The following is a 24748-nucleotide window of genomic DNA, read 5'->3' on the forward strand; positions in this document are numbered from 1 at the left end:
AGCAAATTCCAGGAAAGGAGCCAGCAGATAATGGCAGCTGAGGCTGCCTGGGCCCAGCCTGCAGGGTGAGCTGCCTGGAGCCCTCCCCAGCAGTGGGGTGGGACACAGGACGTGTCCCCTGTGCTGGCACGTGTCCATGGGGCTACAAAGGAGTCTGAAATTTAACTGAAGCTGAGTAACTGGAGTTGAGAAGTGTTTTCTCACAGCTGCACGAACCTGTGGAAAAAAAGGGGATTGTTCCTCTCCCCCTTTATTTTTTTCAGCTGATTTGGCACTTGAGGGGAGGGGCCTTGCAGTGCCATGGAGCAGTTCACTGGTGTGCCAAGGGAACATTCCCTGTTTGTGATGCTGAGCCCACTCCATGCTTCCATGCCCTCAGGGAAGCTCTAAGAGGTTTATTAAAACGGCCATAAATCCCTGAAATCCCCACAGATATTTGCACTGTGCCCCAAGGATCTCTCACCCTGGAAGCAGCCACCAACCAGGGAGTGCTCCAGGGAGGAGCAGCTCCCCAAACCTGCAGCAGATCCTGGACAGATCCTCCTGCTGCCCTGCGAGGAGCAGAGGAACTGCCCGAGCCCCAGGGAAAGGGACTAAGCCCCAGGGAAAGGGAAATCCATGTCCCCAGTGGGAAAGGTGGGGCAGCTGGAATGTTCTGGATGCTCCAGGTAGGTCAATGAGGGAGCAGTGACATGGAGCAGTGACAAGCAGCAGGACAGTGGCAGCCAGCAGCAGGAGGGGCTGGGGGATGCTGTCACCTCCCACACTGCAGGAAAGTTGGAAGGAAAAGCAGGATCAAGTTCTGGTCCACAGGGAAATTTCACCCTCAGGGTGGTTACAAAGCAAAGCCTCCAGAATCAGAAATGTGTGACATTAACAGGGAAAGGAGCTCGAGGATTTAGCAGGAATTGTGTTCCAGTAAAAATCTCCTTGTTCTAGTCCAGTCCCTCAGCTCCAAATTCTTTTTCTGAATTAATTTCAGCTTTAATGTTTATCAACACCGAAGAAGCTGAATGAAATTAATTCTATAATATAACTCTAAACTTGATCCTTAAGAAAAAAAAACAGATCAAATTCAGGACGCAGGAAGCAGCATTTCAGTACAAGAATCTGTCTTATTTTTACAGTGCAGTGATTGAAACAATGTAGAAATTCAACTTGCAAAACTGAATTTGTATCACAACGTCTCTCAGAAGGCAAAGCAAATGTTGCTTTGAATCACAAAATATTCCTCTGGACACCAAAAATTACAAACCTCCAGCACTATACACCGGGCTTTCTTTAGAGACTGATTCCCCATAATTTAAATCTATCTTATAAACAATTTCTCTTTAAAAAAAACACACAGAAGATAAAAACAAGTCAAGTATTAACGCCAAGGCCTTGGTTGTTATTATTTCCTCAGCTTGCAGCAGGGCTGGGGTCTAGTCGGGCTCAGTCACGCACTGCTCCACGATCTCCCGCAGGTTCGGGTTCTCCATGGCTGCTGCCACCCTCTCCTTGTCGTTGATCTGCTTGTTGACTGCAAAAGAGCCCGGGACAGAGAGCCAGGACAGGGCTCAGGAGCTGCCAGGGACACCAGGGGCTCAGCAGGAAAGGACATTCGAGGGGGGACTGGGAAAGGGGGAACGAGGCAGATGCAAGCGCAGTCACGACAAATAAGAATTCCCGTCGCTTTTCTAGCTCAGGGAAAGGATTTAGGGTGTTCCAGTGGCGTGTCCCAAAATCAAGAGTGCAATTCAGGGTAAATGAGCAGCCCAGGTTCTCCAGGTCCAGTTTGCAGCTCTTTAACCACAATATCCCATTTTTGGCAGGCACTGAACGCTCAAGCCCAGGGCACTGCTGGGACTCCACGGCTGCTGCTGAGGCAGGGCCTGGCTCTGGCTGGGCAGAACATCCAGGTCCTGCTAGCTTTGCTGCAAAACCTGCCTGAGAAACGTCCAGTTTTGGAGTGGGGAGCTCAGGACAGTGGGACCAACAGCTGAGGCAGCTCCTCGTGTCCATTACTCAACTTTTGTTACCAACGCCAGCCAGAGCCGGGGGGGTTTTGTTACAAAACCAAACCAGGAGGTGGGCACAGAGTCACCCCAGCTCTGGGAACACCTGGATGCCACTGGGTCTTCAGGCTCGGGCAGGGGATTCATCTCTGGGAGGCAGGGCAGCAGAGGGCAGAGCACAGGGGCTGAAGCAGCAGCATGCACAGGCTCTACTCACTGTCCTCCTCCGTGGAATGTGTGCCCTCAGAAATGTAGATTTCCAGCTGCAGGAGAGATCAGCAGCGTTAGGGGCTCCACAGCAGTGCAAAACCTTCCCCCTTGCAGGAAAACCCTGTCCCCCACACACACAGGGTGCTGCCACAGGAGGGGAATGCTGCCCAGAGCTCCCTTGGCAGTGCCCAGCTGGGAGCGAGGAGGTGGCAGCTACAGAACCCAAAAATCAGCTCCAGGGATCCTCAGGTAATTAACGTGTTTCTTAACAAGTCTCCAAAGGTCTGTGTTTAATTTAGGGAGGCTGCCATTCATTCATGGAATTTAAAACAGGCTTCAAACGAGGCACTTTACCTTGTGTCTAAAAGGCAAACATCTCTGAAGTTTGATTCTTAAACAAAGGCCTGTTAAAAGAGAACACAAAAGAGATTTTCTGTAAAAGTCAAGGTCTGAGGAGCATTTTCACAGAATCCATGTTTAACAGTAACTGACAATGTCCTTTTGTACTCTGAGCAGCACAAGCCACAGAGCGAAAAGGGACAAGCAGAAAATTGTCTTTTTCTTTTAAATTTAAGAGCTGACAAGTTGTCAATTAATAACATTAATGGAGTAACTTGGAGAATGCAAAGAAGGAATTCTGTACACTTCCCAGCAGAGTTTTGAGAGGTTCTCTTTGAAGAGATTCCCTAACATGACACAAACACATGGGTGTCCCCCTTTCTCTGGATTTGGGGTTTTTTTGTGCTCGGTTTGGTCTGGTTTTTGGTTTGGTTGCATTGGTGGTTGGGTTCTCAAGCTGCAATTCCTGGTCAAACCAACACAGCCAGGCAAGGCTGAATGTGCACTGGGACTGATGGCATCCAGCCAGGCTGAAATGAGCCCTGTGCCCTTTGTTTGTGACCTGGTGAGAGAGATCTCACTGATCAGAGTGGCAATGAGCATCCAGCCAGGCTGAAATGAGCCCTGTGCCCTTTGTTTGTGACCTGGTCAGAGGGATCTCACTGATCAGAGTGGCAATGAGCATCCAGCCAGGCTGAAATGAGCCCTGTGCCCTTTGTTTGTGACCTGGTCAGAGAGATCTCACTGATCAGAGTGGCAATGAGCATCCAGCCAGGCTGAAATGAGCCCTGTGCCCTTTGTTTGTGACCTGGTCAAGGGGATCTCACTGATCAGAGTGGCAATGAGCATCCAGCCAGGCTGAAATGAGCCCCGTGCTTTGTTTGTGACCTGGTCAGAGGGATCTCACCGATCAGAGTGGCCAAGGAGCAATGAGCATCCAGCCAGGCTGAAATGAGCCCTGTGCCCTTTGTTTGTGACCTGGTCAAGGGGATCTCACCGATCAGAGTGGCCAAGGAGCAATGAGGTACTGTGGGTGTAAACCTGATGATGACCAGATATTCATCCTCCCCTATCTCCTGCACTTCCACGCAGTTCTCTGTCACCACTTCCAGTTCTTCCAAAGTGTTGGGCTTCTCCGGGTCGCGGATCGTGCGGATTATGTCTGAGACAAGCGAGCACAATGAGGATTTCACAGAGGGATTTGCAGCAGCACCCCGTTCCCCACACCGCTGATGTTGCTGCTCTCTGGAAGCCACACCGAGCCAGCCCAAGGAGCCAAGCACGGCCGTGTCTCCCTGCCCGGCCCCTCGGGACCCCCTCCCCGCCCCGAGCCCCTCAGGACCCGGCGTGTTCCCCCCTCAGCCCGCCAAGGGCAAACCGGGACCGCGGCCGGGGCTCGCCCCGCGGCCCCCGCGCGCCGCGGCAGTCACCGTAGACCTCGATGGCCCTGTCGTGCTCCATGGCGCGGCTCGGGGGCGCATGGCGGGCGCTAGCGGCGGGGCTCCGCCACAGCCGGCCCAGCGCCTGCCGCAGCAGCGCCAGCGCCATGGCCGCGCGCCGCCATCGGCCCGCCGCCGCCCGGCGGGGCGGGGCCGCCGCCAGCCAATGGGCGGCGGGGCGGGGCCGAGCCCGGCCAATGGGAGCGCAGAGACGGGGCCACGCCCACATGGGGCGGGGACTAGGCGGGGTGGGGACGCGACGGGGAAGGACACGGAGAGACCCGGAGAGATCCCGGGACACGGAGAGATCCCCGGGACACGGAGAGACCCGGAGAGATCCCGGGACACGGAGAGATCCCGGGACACGGAGAGATCCCCGGGACATGGGGGGACACGGAGAGACCCGGAGAGATCCCGGGACACGGAGAGATCCCCGGGACACGGGCGGACACGGAGAGACCCCGGGACACGGAGAGATCCCGGGACACGGAGAGATCCCGGGACACGGAGAGATCCCCGGGACACGGAGAGATCCCGGGAAAGGGAGGACACGGAGAGACCCGGAGAGATCCCGGGACACGGAGAGACCCGGAGAGATCCCGGGACACGGAGAGATCCCGGGACACGGAGAGATCCCGGGACACGGGGGGACACGGAGAGATCCCGGGACACGGAGAGACCCCGGGACACGGAAAGACCCGGAGAGATCCCGGGACACGGAGAGATCCCGGGACACGGAGAGATCCCGGGACACGGAGAGACCCGGAGAGATCCCGGGACACGGAGAGATCCCCGGGACACGGGGGGACCCGGAGAGATCCCGGGACACGGGGGGACACGGAGAGATCCCGGAACACGGAGAGACCCCGGGACACGGAGAGATCCCGGGACACGGGCGGACACGGAGAGATCCCGGGACACGGAGAGACCCCGGGACACGGGGGGACACGGAGAGATCCCGGGACACGGAGAGACCCGGAGAGATCCCCGGGACACGGAGAGATCCCGGGACACGGAGAGACCCGGAGAGATCCCGGGACACGGAGAGATCCCCGGGACACGGGGGGACCCGGAGAGATCCCGGGACACGGAGAGATCCCCGGGACAGGACACGGAGAGACCCGGAGAGATCCCGGGACACGGAGAGACCCGGAGAGATCCCGGGACACGGAGAGACCCCGGGACACGGAGAGATCCCCGGGACACGGGAGGACACGGAGAGATCCCGGGACACGGAGAGACCCCGGGACAGGACACGGGGGGACACGAAGAGACCCCCGGGACACGGAGAGATCCCGGGACAGGACACGGGGGGACACGGAGAGACCCCCGGGACACGGAGAGACCCCGGGACAGGACACGGGGGGACACGGAGAGACCCCCGGGACACGGGGCGACACGGAGGGATACGGAGAGATCCCGGGACACGGGCGGACACGGAGAGATCCCCGGGACACGGAGAGATCCCGGGACAGGACACGGGGGGACACGGAGAGACCCCCGGGACACGGAGAGATCCCGGGACACGGAGAGATCCCCGGGACACGGGGGGACACGGAGAGACCCCCGGGATACGGAGAGACCCCGGGACAGGACACGGGGGGACACGGAGAGACCCCCGGGACACGGAGAGATCCCGGGACACGGGCGGACACGGAGAGATCCCCGGGACACGGGGGGACACGGAGAGACCCCCGGGACACGGAGAGACCCCGGGACAGGACACGGGGGGACACGGAGAGACCCCCGGGACACGGAGAGATCCCGGGACACGGGGGGACACGGAGAGATCCCCGGGACACGGGGGGACACGGAGAGACCCCCGGGACACGGAGAGACCCCGGGACAGGACACGGGGGGACACGGAGAGACCCCCGGGACACGGGGCGACACGGAGGGATACGGAGAGATCCCGGGACACGGAGGGACTTGGGGGGACACCGGGACATGGATGGACACCGGGACATGGAGGAACACAGGGACACGGAGAGGGGACACGTAGGGACCCCCGGGACATGGAGGGACATGGAGGGACACGGGGACATGGAGGGACCCCCGGGATAGCCCTCGGACACAGAGAAGACCCCGAGACAACCGGGGGACACGGAGGTGCCCCGGGACAGTCCCCGCCCCAGAGCGGGGACGCAGAAACGCCACGGGGATCCACCCGCAGCAGGGATCAGAGAAAAGACGCAGAGCATCCCACTTCAGGAAAGCCCCGCCGGAGCGGCGTGCGGCGGGGACTACAGCTCCCGGCGCGCCTTGCGGCGCCGCGGTGCGCGCTGGGAGTTGTAGTCGCGGCCCGGCGGCGCCCGGCTGACCGGAACGGGGCCGGCCCGGCGCGGTGGCGGCGGCGCGGGGCGGGCGGCGCTGAGCGCGGCCCGGTGGCTGCGGGGCCCGGAGGATGGCGGCGGCCCGGGCCGAGCTGCGGGTGCTGCTGGCGCCCGGCTCGGGGCAGGCGCGGGAGGCGTTGCGGGCGCGGCTGAGCAGGGCCCGGCACGCCCTGGGCACCGTGCTGCGCGGCGGCGGGATCCGCCTGGAGGCGCTGGGGCCCGGCGGGCCCGGGCGGGCCGCGGGCAGCGTCCTGCCGGGAGCCTGGGCCGAGTGAGTGCGGCACGGGCCGGGCCCCGCGGCGGGAGCGTGCCGGAGCCGGGCGGGGCTGGGGAGGTCTGTCTGTCCGGCTGCGTCACATCTGTCTGTCTGTCCGGCTGTGCCCTGTCTGTCTGTCCGGCTCCTGTCTGTCTGTCCAGCTGTGCCCTGTCTATCCAGTTGTGCCGTGTCTGTCTATCCAGCTGTGCCCTGTCTGTCTGTCCGGCTGGGTTCTATCTGTCTGTCCTGCTGTGCTCTGTCTGTCTGTCTGTCTGGGTCCTGTCTGTCTGTCCCACTCTGCCCTGTCTGTCTGGTTCCTGTCTGTCCATCCGGCTGTGCCCTGTCTGTCTGTCCGGCTGTGCCCTGTCTGTCTGGTTCCTGTCTGTCTGTCCGGCTGTGCCCTGTCTGTCTGGTTCCTGTCTGTCTGTCCAGCTGTGCCCTGTCTGTCTGGCCGGCTGTGCCCTGTCTGTCTGTCTGGCTGTGCCCTGTCTGTCTATCCAGTTGTGCCCTGTCTGTCTGTCCGGCTGGGTTCTATCTGTCTGTCCAGTTGTGCCCTGTCTGTCTGTCCGGCTGTGCTCTGTCTGTCTGTCTGTCTGGGTCCTGTCTGTCTGTCCCGCTCTGCCCTGTCTGTCTGGTTCCTGTCTGTCTGTCCGGCTGTGTCCTGTCTGTCTGGTTCCTGTCTGTCTGTCCGGCTGTGCCCTGTCTGTCTGTCTGTCCGGCTGGGGGTGCTCACGGCAGCAGATGCCAGAGCAAACAAGGAAGGTTTGTCTCTTGGCATGTTGGCTTCACACCGCAGAGCCCTGAGCTGTGCCCGGGGCCAGCCCGGGGTGGCACTGGCCGGTCACACGGTGGCTTTGGCACGTGGTGGCTTTGGCACGTGGTGGCTTTGGCACGTGGTGGCTCTGCCCTCTGCTCTGGCAGCTCCCGTGCCGAGCCCAAACCTCGCCAGGTGTGAGTGAGCAGCTGCAGGGTCCGGCAGCGCTGCTCAGACTCACCCCAGGTGCTTCTGCTTCGGAGGGACCTCGGACCCCCCAGTGCCACCCAGCCGTGGCAGGGACGCTGCCATGTCCCAGCTGCTCCAGCCCCAGTGCCCAGCCTGGCCCGGGGCATTCCGGGCTGGGCAGTGTTTCAGAGCTGTGCCAGGGCTCTGCTCTCTGCTTTGCCCTCCCCGTGCTCAGCTGGTGCTCTCTGTCCCCTCCCCGGCAGGTGTGACACACCTGGAGAGGTTCTGGGCCCAAAAAGCAGGGAGGAGGCTGGAAATGGAGAACGCTCTGCTCTCCTTGCTGGCAGGGCTGGTGCTCTCCTGGAGCAGGGCATCCCTGCTGTCCTGGGTGCCCAAAGGGAAAACGCAGAGGATGGAAGCCTTTGTCCTGGAGAGGAGGAGGAGGAGGAGGAGCTGCGGTTCCTCAGGCTCTGTCCTGCCCGGGGTGAAGCAGCTCAGTGCTGGGAGGGCCAGGGCAGGGGTTTCTGCTGGAGGGAAGGTGTTGTCCCCCATCAGTGCACACCCAGAGTGCTCAGCGTGGGAGATGGGGAGAGGGAATAAATAACCTCCCTGAACGTTTCATCTTCAGCTTCGTGTGGGACAGCTCCGAAGAGGATGGTTTGCAATCCCACAAGATAAAACTCCTGGCTCTTGCTCAAAGCCATGACCTGTTTGTCTACGAATTCAGTGTAGAAGATGGAAAACACAACCCGAATCCCCTGCACAGTTGCAAGGCACAGACGCTGACAAAGCTCCTTGAAGCTAAAAGCATTAGTGAGTAAATCTGTGTGTGAAATACTGCAGGTCTGCTTCTGCTGCTCCGGGTGGGATGCAGCACTAGGGAATTACAGCTACCCCCACACTGCTCCAATGGATCAGCAGCATTCATGGGCTTCAAAAATAATGGGGACATTTCTGTGGTCAAAGGGGACATTGTTAGAATTAAACTCTTGTAGGGTCATGTTTGAGTGATACAAAGTTAAAAATTAATTCTAGTAATATACATGCAACCCTTCTGTCTCAAGTTTTGACTTTAATATTGGGACTGATGGGAAGAAAAGGGAGACAGGGCTTATCAATAACCTTGCAAAGACTAATTAAACATTTAACCTTGTATTTTATGATTAGGAAACAGGGTGTGCAGTTAAAATGACCCTTTGGTGTTTTACATGTTTGTAAAATATTTTATTTTCCTAAAATATTTTATTTCCGAAGTTCATAGCTTTTCTTCTCAGTGCTGACTGAAATCCTATTTTGTGCTGATTTTTTTTAATGTTCTTCATAGTATTGTCCACTGAAAAAGCCACATAAAAAGTTTGGGAAATTGTTCTAGAGTCAATGCCCGTGGTACAGAAAGTGAGATTGAAAACCAGCCACCCCAACTCACAATCCCAGCTTCTGTTAGGATGGTAACTGGGGCAATGAATTTGAGCTGTCATTTTCTTGGGATTCCTTTACAAATCAAAAGCCCCAGCTGGCTGTAATCCAAAATTTAAGTATCTTTACATTTATAGGTCTGCCTTCAATTTTCTCTGTGAAGATTCTGTCATTTGGAAAAAACAAGTGCAAACTTCTGCTCAGCCAGTTTATCCTCGTGCACCTGACCTTTCCTGGGGAGGACTCGCCCCCAGAGACGTGTGGCTGCTTCCCCCTGGCTGTGCCTGCAGGAGCTGTGGGGAGAATAACAGACTCCCAGTTCTGCAGGGGGATCCTGTTCCTGCTGGACCCTGCTGGCTGGATTTGTATCCTTGCAGGAGAGTTTGGGACAGATCATCTGGAAGAGCAAAGTTGCTTTTCTCTGCTCCCAGGGCTGAGCAGAAATTTCTTTACAGACATTTCAGTGGTGCGTGCAGGGAAGGTTGTGCAGCCAAATCCTGGTTATTGTAGGGAAGTTGTGTGCACAGGGTTTCCCAGCACCCCGCTGCAGGTCTGCATTTATGGCTTTCCTTGAGGGGTTTGATTCATGGCTCTGTGTGTAACAGGCTGGCTCCTGCTGCCAGCTCATGGCTTAATTAAAACAGAAATGATCTGCAGGCACACAGGGAGCTTGGGAGGCAGCTTTGTGTTGGGATGAGCAGGGGCTCAGGCCTGGCAGCTCCACCAGCTGCTGCCTTTAACCTGTTGCTGCTGATCTCCTCTGGCACATGAAAGCACAATAAATGTGCTTTAATGTGCTTTTTAAAGGCTGCCTTTCCCTCCTCCTGGAGCCAAATTTCAGCACCTTCCCCTGGTGTGTAACTGTCGCTATTGGACACAAAATGAGTACACACAAGCTTGGTAAGTTCAAAAGAGAAAAAGAGCCAATTTTATTTCTGACCTCACAATATATAGAATTCCAAAAGTGACAGTGGATTGGAGGATGGAATTGCCACCTCTCCAACCACACTGGCCAAACCAACAGCCCATCAATTCTCTCCTCCCACACAGAAGAATGCAAAACAATCATTATTTACATCAACAGTGTGTGAGAACTCCAGTAGAAATATGTAAACATCAGAAGGCATAGCAAACTTTTAAAAGAACTTTAAAACTTTCAAAAGAACTATAAAAGAAAACACTTTTAAAAATCAGGGCAACGTGTAACTGCTGTGCTGCTCACTCCAGGCCTGGGCTTTTCCTTGATGCTCTTTGCAGACATATTTGACTGCTCTGACGGTGCCACCCTGGGGAAGGTCGGCGTGGCCCTGGGTGCTGGGCAGGGGCAGGGCCCAGCCCCCGTGTCCCCCCTGGCTGCCCTGGCAGTGTCCCCTGACCTCAGCACAGCCGTGGTGACCGACAGCTGCCAGCGTGCCCTGGCTGTGCAGCTCAACACCTACTTCAGGTACAGCTCCCAGGGGACGCTTTGGGCTGCCCAGGCTTGGGCCAGCACTCCCAGGGTGCTGGCAGCTTTTCACTCTGACTTCTGTGCTAGAGCAGAAATTCCCTCTTTGTGTAAAGATTGCATTCTTGCTCTGCTTTATTCTCTGCCACTTTCACAAAGGAAACTGTTATCTGCAACACCTCTTCATTTAAATCTGTCTATTAACAAGCAGATAGACCTTGCCTTGCCCTTCAGTTTTTGCCAGGGAGATGAGGTGCTCTCCGTGCCAGGGTAGCACCTTTTAGAAGTACTGTGGGGTATGGAATTATCAAACAGTACTGGTACAGCTGTGCTGATTTAGCTTGATAAATTAGGGCCAGGTGGTAATTAAGAGGTGGTGTCCACCTCAAAGGAAGGAGCATCAGGTTTTGATGGCTCACCTGCTACCCTGAGAGAAAACTGCACCCAGAGCTCCTGGAGGACTTAAACATGAAGAAAACATCTTAAATCATCTGAGCAAGGTGGAATTTCATATTTATTTCTTTACAGACAGTTCCCTGAACATTTGCTCTGTAAGAGAGATCCTGAAAATCTTCCAGTGAAGCCTGCAGAGGGGCTGGACGAGGATGACCTGGCCAGTTCTGAGCACAGCATGGAGCTGCTGTCGCTGCCCTTCCGCACAGACAGGTACAGGAGGGAGGGAGCTGCTGCCACAGGCTGGCCTTTGCCTCCTCTGGATCACTGACAATAAACTGCTGATTTGTTCTTTCAGTTGTAGCTGTGACAGGTAAAATCAGCCATTCTGCTGTAAATGTTTTGAATTTGGGGTGGACCAGGACAGCTTTAGGTATGGCATTGGACAGCTTCCAAAGAGGAATTGCTGCTTAGGGGTTGCCTCTGAGTCTCAGAGTATTGATACTAATAAAGCATGTTAGTTATAACTTGATGTATAGATGAGAAAGGTTCAGTTCTGGAGTTAGTTCCAGTCTACGGTTTTTTAATTGATAACTTTGTTATCAATCAAAAATAATAGAGCATTTGTATATAACTATCTATAACTATAATTTATATATAATTATCTAAATCTCTGTGTTCTACTATTTTTTACTTGGCACTTTCTGTGAGGAAAAGAAAACTTTTCATTAAAAATGCTGAACATGGACGTTGTCAGCTGATCCAGCTGTGGTCACTCAGCTTAGCTGCAGGGAGTATTTAGATGCAAATAAAGAGGCCATGGTAAGGTTGAAATGCAGTGTGCTGGGTGGATTTTATCAGCTCTAAGTGCATTTTATTGAACTGAGAAAGCTTTAGCTGCCTTGTTCTCGGAGTAATGCCAGCTGTTATAGGTGACTGTCCCCTCGGCAGGTCCTGGAAGGCACACCTCTCCTCTCTGTGGGACAGAGTGAGGAGAAGAAGAACACAAGGCTCTCCAGATTTGGTGACCGACTTGAATTTGCCCTGGTATCAGTTTTTTACCCATCTGGAAGATCACGATCCTGAAGTTTGTGAGGATCCAGAGAGGATGGTGGCCTTTGTCCCCCGGGCTGTCACCCGGGCAGCTTCCCCAGCGCTCCAAAGGCAGGCTGCAGCCCCGGGGGCAGCAGCACAGCAGTGGGCACAGATCCCCGTGGGAGCAGGCCAGGAAATGGTGAAACTGGAGTGCAAGCTGGTGACTGGAGCCAAGGCCGTGTTTGTGCTGCAGGCACAGGACACGGGGCTGTCTCTGGCGCTCTGGGATTTTGAGTCCCAGGACGTGACGTGTTCCCACTTTGGCAGGAGCAGTGTCTATGTGGAGTGCAGTGCAGAGGTGCCACTGTGTCTGCTGCTGACAGGTGAGGGCTCACAGGCTGTCCTGAGACAGCTGCTGCAGGGGTTTTTGGTGTTTTACCTGGCTGCTGTTGGGTAACTACCTTTGCCTGGCTCTTCTGGAAGCAGCGGTGGGTAGAAACGCTGCTGCCCAAAAAGTGGCTGCTCTGGCTTTAGTGGTGGCTTGGTTGTGTCCTTCAGAGCGTGGTCTGTCCCTGGTGCTGTTTGGGGTGACTCGGGAGGAGTTCCTGAGCAGGCTGCTGACGTTTGGCAGCGCCGGGGTGGTGGATTCCGTGTGTCACCTCAATGGCTGGGAGAGGTGCTCCATCCCCATCCACGCCCTCGAGGTGAGGAAGGCTGCCTCATGTCTTGCAAATAGCAAACTCTCTATTTCAAGTATTGAATGCAGTTTAGCAATGCCAGTGTGGGTTTAGGCACAATTAAAAGTGCCTCAGACCTAGGGGCAAAAAGAGGTGGTTTAGTTCTTAAATAAACAGTAAAACCCCAAGCAGATGAGTAACCCAAAGGAAGAAATACAGCAGCAAAGTGAATGCACATTAATAAAAGAGAGCAAAGCAGTGCTCAAAATTCCATCTTAATTGGGCCCAAAAGCAATTTCATCAGTTTCTGTAGCAATTTTTGCCCTTGCAAAATGTTAAATGTGAAAAGAAATGTTTGGAACTAGATTTCTGTGTTTATTGTGCTGTTCTTATAAAATTGCTGTGGGGTTGTTGAGAGTCCTGATTCTCAGGTTTTGCTGCATGTTGCTGCAATGACATTTAGTGAGTGAAGATCCGGGGCAGGGCTGGAGCAGAGCCTGGCAGAGAGGCCTGGCAGGCTCTGTGCAGGTCCCCTTGTCACTCCAGCTGCACACAGAGTTTCCACCCCCCCTGCTTTTCTGTGTGTGTGCTCTGTCACTGGGAATGGAGGAAGAATCCAGCAGGAAGGGCGCAGTGTATGGGTGTAAATCCAGGTTTGATTGTTCCATTTCACATTTACCTAGGCAGGTTTGGAGAATCGCCAGCTGGACACGGTGGACTTGTTTTTGAAAAGCAAAGAAAGTGTTCTCAGTCTGTCTGCAGCCTGCCCTAGGCCTGAGCAGCCTGGGGGTGCTGCCTCCCAGTCCTACCTGAGAAGTAAGTGAGGAACCTGCAGCTGCTCAGAGGCTTTTGCAGCCCTCTCTCCCCGTGGCTGAGTGCAGGATGCAGAGGTGTGAACTGTTTCTGGGACCTTTGCAGATTTGGAGGAGCTCAGGCCAGCTCTAAACTTGCTCTGCTCAGCAATCCGGGACAATGATCTGGAGCCTCACAGCAAACACTTCTCTGAGCAGCTCCTGAACCTCACCCTGACTTTCCTCACCAAGCAGCTGGAGGAAATCTTTGTGCACACAGAGGGTAAGATCACCCCTGCTGGGTCATACTGAGTAATCTCTGATCATTTAAGTAAGAACTGCTAATTCTTTTAATTAGACGCTTAAATTTGCCTGGGATTAACATAAAAATACTAGAATTAAGTGAGTGAAAGATGTTCATCCCTGTGTTTTAGATTGGACTTACCTGACTAATAATTGGTGTGATTAATACAACATTTCAGTTCTCCTTTACTGTCCCTGGGCAGGAAAACCCCTCAGTGAGGGCAGGGAGCTCTGTGGGGCTGTGGCTGTGTCCTGACAGGGTGCTGGGAGTGCTCGGCTGTCACTGCCTGCACAGGGGACAGAGCTGATGTGCTCTTCCCTCTGAGGGGTGTCTGTTTATTCATCAGCACATTTATTAATTCAGCACTGCTAAACATTAAAATCCTGTCTGTTCATGCCCATTTAACCGATCTCTTGGATGCTTTTGGCAGAACCTGATGAGTTCCTGCAGAAGGCTGCAGATATTTTAACTGATTACATCATTAAACTGAGGAAATTCCTGAGGAAATACCCTCACCCAGTGATGGCCCCAGAGCACACGGGAGCTGAGCTGGATGAAGACCTGCCTGAGATAGAAGAGAGCAAAGAGTGGGAAAAACTGACACCAGAGGTGACAGTGAATGACCCAGTTTTTATTACTGTGCTGAAGTTTATATAAGGAGATCACTTATGTGGAGATAGCTTAAAGTACTGGGGAAGAAAATCAACCTAGGGATGATCCAGGGCAGTTTGTTCCCTGTTTCTCCCTTCAGGAAGTCATTGCTGATGCCATCCTCAGCAACAAAATCCCAGAGGCCCAGATGTTCTTCCGGAGGCAGCAGCATCCTGCCGAGAGCCTGCAGGAGCTGATCCAGACGGGTCTGAGCCTGGTCTACGCCCGCCTGCTGAAGGGCAGCCCCAGGGAGGCCTCGGAGCTGCTGAGGAACATGGTGAGAGCTGCTGGGGGTGTCCCACTGCTCCGGGACCCTGCAGGGCACGGCGGGCACACGGGGGCTCCTGGGCTGGGTTGGTTCCATGGGAGCAGCTGGGATTCAGTGGGGGTGACGGGCTGGTCTGGGGGAGCCTGCTGTGGCTGTGTGAGGAGCTGAGCTGGGCAGCAGGGGCAGGGTTTGGGGACACCGGGGACATCCCCGCAGGAGCTGTGCAGGGTCTGTGTGTCGGGGCTGTGTGCTCTGGTGTGAGAACCCCGGGTTTGGTTTGGGGTCTCGTGTGGTGGTAAAGTCTCTCCTCCAGCCCGTGCGTCCAAAGAAAAACTCTGCAGGCTTTTGCTGTTCGGTCTCAAGGCAGTTTATTGCCAGTTATCTAAAAGATTTTCCTCTCGGGCTGCAGCCCTTTGGTCAGTGGCCCGGGCAGAGGCACACACACACCCTGACACCCTCTCTGTCTGCTGTCTTCTTCTCTCCCCACCCAGGGCTGCTGCTATCTTTTATATGATATATTACATATTACATGTTTATAGTTTTCCCCCCATACCTACTACCTACATTACAAAGTGCTTTTCTACTCTAAACCAATCTGTGAGTGCCAACATCACCAAGAACATGGAGGCAAGGAAGAAGAAGGAGGGAGGACAGATTCAGCCCATTTTCCTCCATCTTAGAACTTCTGACCCCCATGTACAAAATAACAACCCCCCTGTACAGGTGCTAAAACCCCCCTGTACAATACTAAAAAAATCTCCCCTCTGCTTTGTAACTACTTTTACTATCCCATCTAACCCTTTGTGACTGCTTGTTCCACCTCCAAAGTTGGTAACTCATTCCATGGCTCAAACTCAAAATCACAGCTGTTTCCAGCTGCCTGCCAGGCTCTAAAATGCTTCCGACCAAGGCCTGGAACCTCTAAAAATGTCTGAGGGACATTTTGAGTTCCCACACTCTGGCAGGAAGGCAGCAGTGTTCAGGCTGTGTGCAGTTTTTCAGTCTGCTCTGTGGGCACACTTCACAGCCAGCGTCTCTCTGTGCCAGGGCCTGGACGTGAAGCAGGAGCTGCACAAGATCTGCCTCCACACGCAGGACAGGCACGTCAGGGAGCTCCTGGTGAGTGCAGCAGAGGCTGCCCGGGTGCAGGGCTGAGCCCTGTGTGTGCCGAGGGAAACTGGGGGAAGTGGGTCTACAGAGAACTTCCAGAGTCTGATAGAAGGCTCACGGAGTGTGTATCTGTATGTAAACTTTGAGATAAGAGATGCTGACTTAGAAATGTTGTGGAACAGGACAGACATTGAGAGAGAAATGGAACTAGAAATAACTTTCAAAGGATGGCCTTACAAATAAGACTGGATACTTTAGAGAAACAGAACTATGAAAGATGTATTGCAGTAGGACCTAGAAGGGGTAATTTTAGATGATTGGCTTTAAGGCATTTACAGCATGGTGTGGCTAAGGCTGATGGACCAAGAAACAGGTAAAATGTCTTGTAATTAGGAAATAGTTGGCTTCTGGTTGTGGTGGTGTGAATTATAACACCTGCATTGTCTCACCCTTCACATGAGACTGAAAATGGAATAAAAGTTTTTAAATACCTCTCAGTTGCCCCATCTCTGGGTCAGAAGAAAGCTTAGTTCAGCAAGAAACCCCTGACTGGACTGGCCCTGAGAGCAGAGCAGCCAGGGCTGGTGGCTGCACCCTCCATTACTGCAGCATCCCTGTCCCTTTGCATCTGCAGCTGAAGGACAGAGCTGTTGCAGTGGCATTTATGGCTCTGATCTGGTGCTCTTTCATACTCTGGAGTCCTCTTGTCATTTAAGTGCATTGCCCTCTGCTTCCAGAATTGTTTACTGCTGGTTATTGCAGGATCATTTACAACTGGAATATATTAAAGATAGATAAAAACTGGGGGCCGTTGGAGGTAATGTTTTAACAGGTGGAGGTAACGCTTTAATTTGAATTAAAGGTGAAAGTCTTACAAGAAGAAAATTATTTTTCTGAAGAAGAGAAGAAAATTATTGACTTTGTGCATCAAGTTGAAAGCTTGTACTCAGAATCCTTCCAGGAAAATGAAGACACTCTGTCTCTTTCCAGGTAATATGGGTTATTTATTTTAATTAACAATTAATAGCATTAATAGGGTTTAAAATGTGCTGGATTCTATATTCAGTGAGATTTACTGTACTAACAAATACAGTCTTTAATTTCATTAACTTCACACTGGTCTTCATTTGCAGAAATCAGTGTGGGCACTGGGTAATTTTTTCATTACTGTACCAGTTACTGTCATGTTCTCTCATGACAAACTTGTGTGAGTCATGACAAACTTATTGTGAGGGTGACACAGCTCTTCTGCTTCAAACAAAGCACTTTTAATAATAATATTAGAATTACTACTCAATTATTCGTGTTCAGATGTTCGCTCTGGTTTTGATCTCTGCTGCCTGCAATGCAGCAAACTAAATAACCTGGAAAACAATTTTACAGTTAAATAACGGTAAGGCCGCTATGATACTCATGATTTGTTGTGTCAGCTTTGGAAAAACGAGGCAGCTCTTCACTTCTGAAGCCTGGGGCTGAGGTCAGTGCCTGTGGCACTGGCACTGGCAGCTGTGCTGAGCCTGGCACGGGTGCTGTGGGCTGTGATAAGTCCCCCTGAGCCCCCCGAGCTTCCCCAAGCCTCCTGAGTCCTACCTGAGCCCCCCCATGAGTGAGTCCCCCCTTGAGTCCCCCCTGAGTCCCCTCCTGATCCCCTCCAAGCCCCTCCTGATCCCCTCCAAGCCCCTCCTGATCCCCTCCTGAGCCCCCCCCTCGAGCCCCCCAAGCTCCCTGAGCCCCCTGATCCCCCCGAGCCCCCTGATCCCCCCGAGCCCCCTGAGCCCCCCGAGCCCTGCCCGTTGCAGGTGCAGCCGCTGGAGGAGGCAGCAGGATCTCTCGGGGCCCCGGGCGGTGCTGGGCTCGCAGCTGGGCTGGGGCAGCCCCGCCGCCCCCCGGCTCACCCTGACCCTCAGCTGGGCTCTGTGCTGGGACCAGCTGCTGCAGGAGCTGCTTCTGCTGCCCCGGAGAGCACGACAAGGCAAGTACTGTGCCCCCGGGGGCTCAGCTGGCCACTGGGCTCTGTGGGAGTGGCGTGGGCACAGCCACGGGGGTCACCGTGTTTGTCACTCCAGCTGGGTGACCGTGGGCTCCACCCTGTTCCATCCTGGGGCTGGGCTCTTCCCGTGGAGAGGGGTTTGGAAGTGGCTGGAAGGGACTTGGCTCATGTGAATGCCACCCTCTGCCACATCCTGTCCCATCCCCTGTCCCATCCCCTGCCCTGGGGAGCTGCTGCCAGCTCTGCCAACGTGAGGCTCCAAAAGCTGGAGCGATTCCCTTGATCTCACCATCCTATTGGCAAGTGTTCATTAAATACAGGTACCTGGAGGGACAGGAGCCAGGGAATGGCTCCCACTGCCAGGGGGCAGGGCTGGTGGGATATTGGGAATTGGGAATTGTTCCCAGGGAGGGTGGGCAGGCCCTGGCACAGGTGCCCGGAGCAGCTGTGGCTGTCCCTGATCCCTGGCAGTGCCCAAATCCATGCTGGATGGACTTGGAGCAGCCTGGGACAGTGGGAGGTGTCCCTGCCCAAGGAACTGGATGCTCTTTAAGCTCCCAGCCCAAACCAATCCACAATTCCCTGTAAGAAAATACCAGTATTTCCCTCAGCAGTGTTTGTGTGTGCAGGCTTCATCCGTTTGCCTTTTTGAAACGCAGAACTCAAGAGCTGCAGTCCTGAGGTGCTCTGGATGCACCTGACAGCCCAGCACGACTGGCTGAGTGTTTGCTCCTGGATTGAGGAGTCAGAGCCCAGCCAGGCTCCACGAGACCTGGCTGCCTGGCCCCCCCTGAGCCCTGACATCGTGGACAGGAGCACTCTGTGCAGCCCCTACATGAGACAGGACATCCTCAACAAGCTGGCCAGGTAGGGCCCCCAAGGCTTCACGCTCTCCTTCCTGTGTGAAACCAAAATCAGACATAAAATCCTCGGTGCATGTTGATTTTTATACTGCTCTTTTTGGAAACAGCATGAATCCGTTGGTAAATGTGATTTTGGTTATCCAAAAACAGTAAGAGTCACGAGTGCAGGAGCACTCCTCCCTCAGCCTTTGGCTGTTTCCCAGGGGCTGTATTCCTGCTGTGCCCACCTTAGTGCCAGGGAGGAAATGCTGAGCATTTCAGTGCTCTCAGCTCGCTCTGGGCAGTGGCCTGCAGTAACCACAGTGTTGTTGGGGCACGGGCAGATGGATTTGGGCACGCTGTGTTTGCCTCAGTAGGGAATTAATCCCTGAGGGGGAAAGGTCTGCTCTAATTCTGAGCTGGAAACACCCATCAGAACTTGTCAGAGAGAGCTGTGTGGTCAGTGTCTGTGCTTTTTTTTCGGACAGAAAGGGAATTTTTGTCCGTTCTGAGCTGGAAGATTTTGAGCTGCTGCTCCAGAGGTTGTCGTGCCTGGGGGGAGTCCTGCAGAATCCTCACCCTGTTCCAAAATACAGCACTGCCAGTGGCCTGGACTTCCATGCTCAGTTTGTCCTGCACTGCCTGCAGCACAGCCTGCAGTACCTGCTGTACACTTACCTGGACTATTACAGGTAGGAATGCTTCCCATCCCTCAAACCCCACGAGGGGTCCCAGATTTAAAGAAGGAAACACAATTTGAACACTTGTTGGGGACAGTTTTCCTCAGCCCTGGCAGTGTCATTTATCAGAAACTCTGGGATAGTGTGAGATTTTAAGCTGTATTTTGAAGCTTTATTCAGACTGTCTTAATTTATGTGCGAGTCATGAAAGGAAACAATTACAACTGTAATTAGTATAATGCTGTAAGCAATACAATCCTAAATGAGCCAAGACAAGTTGCTCTTCAGAAACTCAATTTACAGAATTCAGAAACTCTCTTGAGCGCAAGTGTGAGTTGACTCCTGATGTGTTCACAGATAAGGAAATTGCTGGTTTCCACCTAATCTAGGGTTAGTTGGGGTTTGAAGGTGGTACCAGTATTAGCTATTGGAGCTATATGAATACTTCCCACTTAACGGATGCTTGGCAATTGAAATTTCTGGGCTCTAGCTCCAGTCTAACACTGGAATCACCAGAGATGTAGAAGTGGACCAGAAAAAGTCAGTACATGATTTTCTGTCCAACCACTTGTATTTGGCTTCAACACCCATGAGATGCTCCAATCTTTAATGCTGTGTTACATCAGTGGTTACCAATGCTGCATTTTCACTCTGCTACTCATTTATTGCAGTTTGACCCCTTCAAACTGCCCTGTCCTGGATAACAAGGAGCTGCAGGAAGCACATCCCTGGTTTGAGTTCCTGGTGCAGTGCCGGGGGGTTGCCAGCAATCCCCGAGGTAGGAATCACTGCAGAGGGGGCTGGTGCTCCTGCCCTAGCCCAGGGCTGGGCACAGCTGGGTTAAACATCTGCTCTGCTGCAAAAAACCCCTGTCCATCACTTCCTCATCTCTGAAATCTGGATTGTAATTCCTGCTTGAACTGTGCTTAAAGATCTGGAGGCTGCACAGAAGTGAGAATCACTCTGTGTGTAATCATCCTCACCTCCAGTTCAGTTACATTCCCAACAGGTTGAGAAGGAGAATTCATAAGAAAACACACATCCCATTAAAATTAAACCTTCCTCTAGTCCCTGTGGTGCATTTTGATTTCTCTGCCCTTGGATTGTGTGTTTGCTTTACTGAAAACCAGTAGAATTTGTGCCCCCAACTCACTGCACTTTTAAACATTTCATCTTCTGCAGTCACATATCAACAAAAGACAAAACTGATCCCAAGTGAAGCTTTTTTTAGAAAGCATGGTCAGTGTAGGATAAAGAATTGACCCACTCCAGTGCTAAACTAAGTGTGAGACTCAAGCCCAGTCCATCTGTGTGGGCAAAGCTTGGTAAACCTTAGCTCATCCTCTCTGTGTTTATAGACAAAGTGAGGGAAACCAGTATGGACAGCAAAAAGTAGAAAATTCAGCATTTTTCACAGTCAGAGGACATCTGTAATGCGTGATTGATGGCTTAATGCTGCTTTTACATGGAATTAAATGTCACTTTTTTCCCTTTGAAGATCCCAAGATGATTTTCCAGACGAGTCTGGCCAATGCTCAGATGCTGATTCCCAGCAGCCAGGGGGGTGTGAACAGCATCCTGCTGGAGGGCAGGACCCTGCTGGCCCTGGCCACCACAGTCTATGGGCCTGGGGGCATCGACCAGGTACTGCCTGATGCCCCCTGGTCCCCCCTGATCCCCTGTCCTGCTGCTCCCCTGTGCTGCACTCATGGCTGTGACAGAAAAATGGGGGGATGAGCAGAGTGTCTCTATCCACAGCACAGTCCCCTGCAACACCAGGTGCTGGGGAAGATGGCTCTGATACCGCTTTAAAAGCATTTTACAGGAAAAAAGATGATACTTTCTGTGTTCTGCATCTCAAATTCCCATGGGGTAGATCGGCACACCCCAAAATTGTTTTGTTGGTATTGAGTGCAGTTTCCTCCTCATTAATTTTGCTTGCTTGCAATGTAGGTCCTTCAGAACGAAGATGCAGAAAAACCTCTGAAGAAAGTTGATCCACAGCTGTTAAAAATGGCCTTGGGCCCTTACCCCAAGCTCAAGGCTGCTCTCTTTCCCTCCTGCACTGCTCATGGAATTCTGCCCCCTGACATCTCTCTCTACCACCTTCTGCAGGTACAGAGTGCTTTTGGCAGGGCACGGGGGCAGAGGAGTTTGTTTGCAGCTAAGGCTGGGGGTGGGGGCCAGGGGTTGTTTTTTGGGATCCTTGGTGTGGAGCTGAAGCTCACAGCTTCATCCTGAGCTGCTTTTTCAAGTGGTGTCTGCACCCTGAGAGTTTGCAGTGCTGGCATGTCAGAGAGGGATGTTCTCACAGTGTTCAGTGGGCAAGGTGTTTAACCCTGCAGAAATTGCAATATTTAAATTTTTAAATGTTTGCAACTGTAAGGGAGTTAGAAATTGAGAGTTACAGGACAGTGACGTGAAATTCTTAAGCTGCCTCAATTAATTTTGTTTCTGATCTTTCAGTCATTAATGCCCTTTGATCCCAGGAAATTATTTGGCTGGCAGTCAACAAACACTCTTGCTGCGTCAGGTATGTCCCTTGCCAAGGTTTACATGTTTTACTAGCTTGAGCACCTAAAATAAGTTACTTTCCAGGGGAATTACTTAGCAGGTAAATTTACTCATAAAGCAAGAAAAATAGTGTAATTTACTAAAATCCTGTTTTGAACTAGAATTCTAGATTTTCACTTTAATGCTCTTCACAGGCAGAGCTTTTGCTAAATATCAAAAATTCTCTAAATATAAACTTGCAAACCAATGGTTTCCTTTACAAGCAAGCCGAGGTGGGGCAGAGCTGTGCTTTCCCAGCGAGGGGTGGGATTTCAGTGTGGATTTCTAGTGCCAGGATGTGAATGAGGAGCACACCTGGCTGTCACCCCAGGTGCTGCTGGAGCCCAGCGTGTCCCTGACAGTGCTGCTCTGTGTCCCCAGATGCCTGGAGCGAGCTGCCCCACTTCTCCAGCCCCCAGCTGGTGAGCAGGCACGCCGTGCTGGAGAGCTTGGACTTCCTCTTCTACCTGCTGCAGGGCCGCCCTGCCTTCGCCTTCGGCACCTTCCTGGGGCAGCAGCTGGCCCGGAGCAAAGCCCCCAGGCAGCTGTGAGTGTCCCCAGCAGGGAGGGCATCCATCCCCCCTCCCCAGCAGCACAGCGTGCTGGGCACTGGGACTGGGCTGTCCTAAGGGCTGGAAAGCACATAGCACCTGAAAGGAGGTGAGCTTTGCTTGGAGCCACCTCAGTAACATCTGCACCAGGGAAGTGAGGGAATATTCCAGTCAGATCAAACGTGGGTGGGCTCTGCTTTAGGAGCCTGAGCCCCTAGGTGGCTTTGTAGGAAAATGATGCCCCTTTTCTGTGACATTTCCTAATGGTGGCACTTCTTCAGTTTAATTAGTAAGGCAAAAATGCACTGGAGGTTGATGGAATTAAATGTTCTGGCCGAAGCTTCAAAATCAGGTGTTCAGAAGGGTGACACATCTTGCTTGAATGCGTGAAATTTGCTGTTTAGTGTGGCAATTAGAACAAATCACTTTGCACCTGGAATGTCTGGTTTGTGTATTAGTCACTGGTTTTCTCTCCGTTGTTTCCACACAGAGCAGTTTCTCTGGTGTAAACAGGGAAAACTAGGGCAAAAAGGGAACCGTACATTATTGTGAAGTTTAACAGAGTCAGGGATGCAGGATGTTTTCAGTGACTGCTGTGGAAAACCTCTTTGGGTGCATTTTTCTCTTAGCACCATCTGCAGGTCAGACTGGTGTTCCTGGTGCTGCAGTGGGCTGTAAACTCTGCAAAGGCTCTTGCTGCCCTCAGCTGCTGAGGGGGTTTCTGTTAATTGTAACACCAATTCTATCCTAAAAAAGGCGACCCCGACTCAGGGAACAAATGATGATGTCTGGCTCCAGATCAGAAGGCTGAAGGATAGCTTTATGCTACATGACATTAATATACTACTTAGAGAATATCTTATTTTACATACATACTTCTTTCTTACTTAACTCACAAACTCTGACTTCTCTGCTGAGAGTCTGAGACACAGCTGGATCTGATTGGTCATTGAACCTAAATAACTTTCACTAGAATCTAATTAAGTCATCACTTCAGGTAAACGATCTCTATGCTAAATTCTACATGGGGGAAAGAAAGGAGCAGAGATAAAGGTTGTTTTCTCTTCTTCTCTCTATGTTTCTGAGAGACAGAATTATGTCTCTCTGTCCAGAGAACAGGAATGCCACACAATTCCACTGCCTTCAGTTTTTGATGAGCGTATTAAGTTGCAAACTCTGCTTATCACGTGTGAGCCTCCATTCTCATACACACGTTTTTTACAAATGTGGAACTTTTGGCTCCTAATTACCTGGGGCTACCTGGGAAGGTGGGGCTGAGCAGGTTTGGGGGTTACCTGGCAGGGGGCTGAGCAGGTTTTGGGTTACCTGGCAGGGGGCTGAGCAGGTTTTGGGTTACCTGGGGGGCGCTGAGCAGGTTTGGGGCTGAGCAGGTTTTGGGTTACTTGGCAGGGGGCTGAGCAGGTTTGGGGGTCACCTGGGGGGGGCTGAGCAGGTTTGGGGGTTAACTGGGGGGGCTGAGCAGGTTTGGGGCTGAGCAGGTTTTGGGTTACCAGGGGGGGCTGAGCACTGCCCGGTGCTGGCAGAGGTGCAGCCCCCGTGCGGCTGGCTCGTTGCAGGATCCAGCGGGCAGCACGGGAGGCACGGCTGCTGGCTCTGTGCTCCTTCGGCGTGCCTGGGGTGGCTGCAGCCTGCGTGTGCTTCCTGGAGCTGCTGGGGCAGGACAGCCTGGGGCTGCGCGTGGGGCTGCGCGCCGCCAGCCTCATCGCCCGCCACGGCCCCTCCAGGGACTCCCTGGGTAAGGCTCCCTCCTCTGCCCCACGCTGCCTGCTCTGGGGGCAGGCAGGCATGCACAGCTGCTGCCTGGGGGCTCAGCAGCGCAGTAAAACTTGGTTGTTCTCTTGTTCCTGGTTTTTTTTTACTAATTTTGAAAGGTGCATTTTAATCCCCCAGTGTCAAATAAGTCAGGCAGACTGATAGAGCCTCTATCAGGGTCTAACAGACACTGTCCAGCCTAGGACTGATATTGGTGAGGTTCAGTGGTAGTAACATTACAGAGAGTTAAACAAAGTCCATTGCCAAATTTCCTTTCTCCTTCTTATCATATACCTGCAGGGAGATCAGGTGTTCAGAGCTGTAGGGAAATTAAATTTATCCTAGAAATAACTTCAGATAGTTGAATGTCTAACTCCAGGGCCACAGGTGTCAGCTTTCCCAGCCAGGAGGATACTGGTGCTCCTGAAAATGCTGCCCTGGCTCTGATCCCAGACAGCACCTCAGGAATGTGTTCTTTTAAACAGTTGAGAAGTTAACAAAGTTGGCTGATGGTGAAAAAGCAGCAGCAGCAGCACTTCTGACCTCCTTGGAGGAGGCCTTCTGGGATGCCATTGAGCAGCAAGGAATAAAGAGGTGAGAGCAGCCTGCGCTGAGGGGTTCCCTGGGAGATGGGGGCTGAGGTGCCCGCTGTTACCTGTGTGTCAGATAACAGCAGAGGGGCAGGGCAGGACAGTGACCTGGCTGCAGTGGCCCCTGGCATGCCCTGTTGCTGCCTGCAGGCAGTCACAGCTA

General features: G+C 53.1%; 2 protein-coding genes across 5 annotated transcripts in view; one reads left to right on the plus strand and one right to left on the minus strand.

Annotated features, from left to right (window-relative positions):
• Positions 1–1095: 1095 nt before the first annotated feature.
• On the minus strand, positions 1096–4126 carry CIAO2A (cytosolic iron-sulfur assembly component 2A). Of its 2 annotated transcripts, none has more exons than XM_021543438.3 (5): positions 3977–4126; positions 3544–3708; positions 2562–2611; positions 2215–2260; positions 1096–1522 (listed from the first exon to the last, which is right to left on the minus strand). In XM_021543438.3, the coding sequence occupies exons 1-5, from the start codon at positions 4092–4094 to the stop codon at positions 1425–1427; spliced, it is 477 nt and encodes a 158-aa protein (XP_021399113.1). In that variant the 5' UTR covers positions 4095–4126; the 3' UTR covers positions 1096–1424. The 2 variants fall into 2 exon arrangements, with proteins under 2 accessions (XP_021399113.1, XP_085445199.1); XM_085589073.1 differs by having other exon boundaries at positions 1096–1566.
• A 2158-nt stretch (positions 4127–6284) lies between these two features.
• The window catches only part of SPG11 (SPG11 vesicle trafficking associated, spatacsin), a 32521-nt gene continuing 14057 nt past the window's right edge, over positions 6285–24748 (plus strand). The window contains exons 1-23 of one of the 3 annotated variants that reach the window (XM_085589074.1): positions 6285–6589; positions 8146–8330; positions 9071–9298; positions 10191–10377; positions 10906–11043; positions 11722–12188; positions 12364–12509; positions 13166–13298; positions 13401–13556; positions 14008–14186; positions 14329–14505; positions 15544–15615; positions 16469–16596; positions 17406–17578; positions 18256–18463; positions 18927–19130; positions 19790–19896; positions 20617–20762; positions 21072–21233; positions 21585–21651; positions 22053–22218; positions 23800–23978; positions 24481–24589. In XM_085589074.1, coding sequence (XP_085445200.1) covers positions 6390–6589; positions 8146–8330; positions 9071–9298; positions 10191–10377; positions 10906–11043; positions 11722–12188; positions 12364–12509; positions 13166–13298; positions 13401–13556; positions 14008–14186; positions 14329–14505; positions 15544–15615; positions 16469–16596; positions 17406–17578; positions 18256–18463; positions 18927–19130; positions 19790–19896; positions 20617–20762; positions 21072–21233; positions 21585–21651; positions 22053–22218; positions 23800–23978; positions 24481–24589 — 3917 coding nt within the window. In that variant the 5' untranslated portion in view covers positions 6285–6389. The remainder of the gene's footprint in view (positions 6590–8145; positions 8331–9070; positions 9299–10190; positions 10378–10905; positions 11044–11721; positions 12189–12363; positions 12510–13165; positions 13299–13400; positions 13557–14007; positions 14187–14328; positions 14506–15543; positions 15616–16468; positions 16597–17405; positions 17579–18255; positions 18464–18926; positions 19131–19789; positions 19897–20616; positions 20763–21071; positions 21234–21584; positions 21652–22052; positions 22219–23799; positions 23979–24480; positions 24590–24748) is intronic. The other 2 variants (XM_077785972.2, XM_085589076.1) reach the window with 2 other exon arrangements.

This window comes from Lonchura striata, chromosome 10 (genome assembly GCF_050655825.1).
Source record: "Lonchura striata isolate lonStrDom1 chromosome 10, ASM5065582v1, whole genome shotgun sequence".
Classification (NCBI taxonomy): domain Eukaryota; kingdom Metazoa; phylum Chordata; class Aves; order Passeriformes; family Estrildidae; genus Lonchura; species Lonchura striata.

Bases quoted from the DNA above. Each gene is read 5' to 3' on its own strand.
- CIAO2A (XM_085589073.1), bottom strand. From the start codon at position 4,094: ATGGCGCTGGCGCTGCTGCGGCAGGCGCTGGGCCGGCTGTGGCGGAGC. The intron at 3,709-3,976 runs GTGACTGCCGCG...CGCTTGTCTCAG, and splicing joins CAGGGCCATCGAGGTCTACG to ACATAATCCGCACGATCCGC. The intron at 2,261-2,561 runs GTAAAGTGCCTC...TCTCTCCTGCAG, and splicing joins GTTTGCCTTTTAGACACAAG to CTGGAAATCTACATTTCTGA.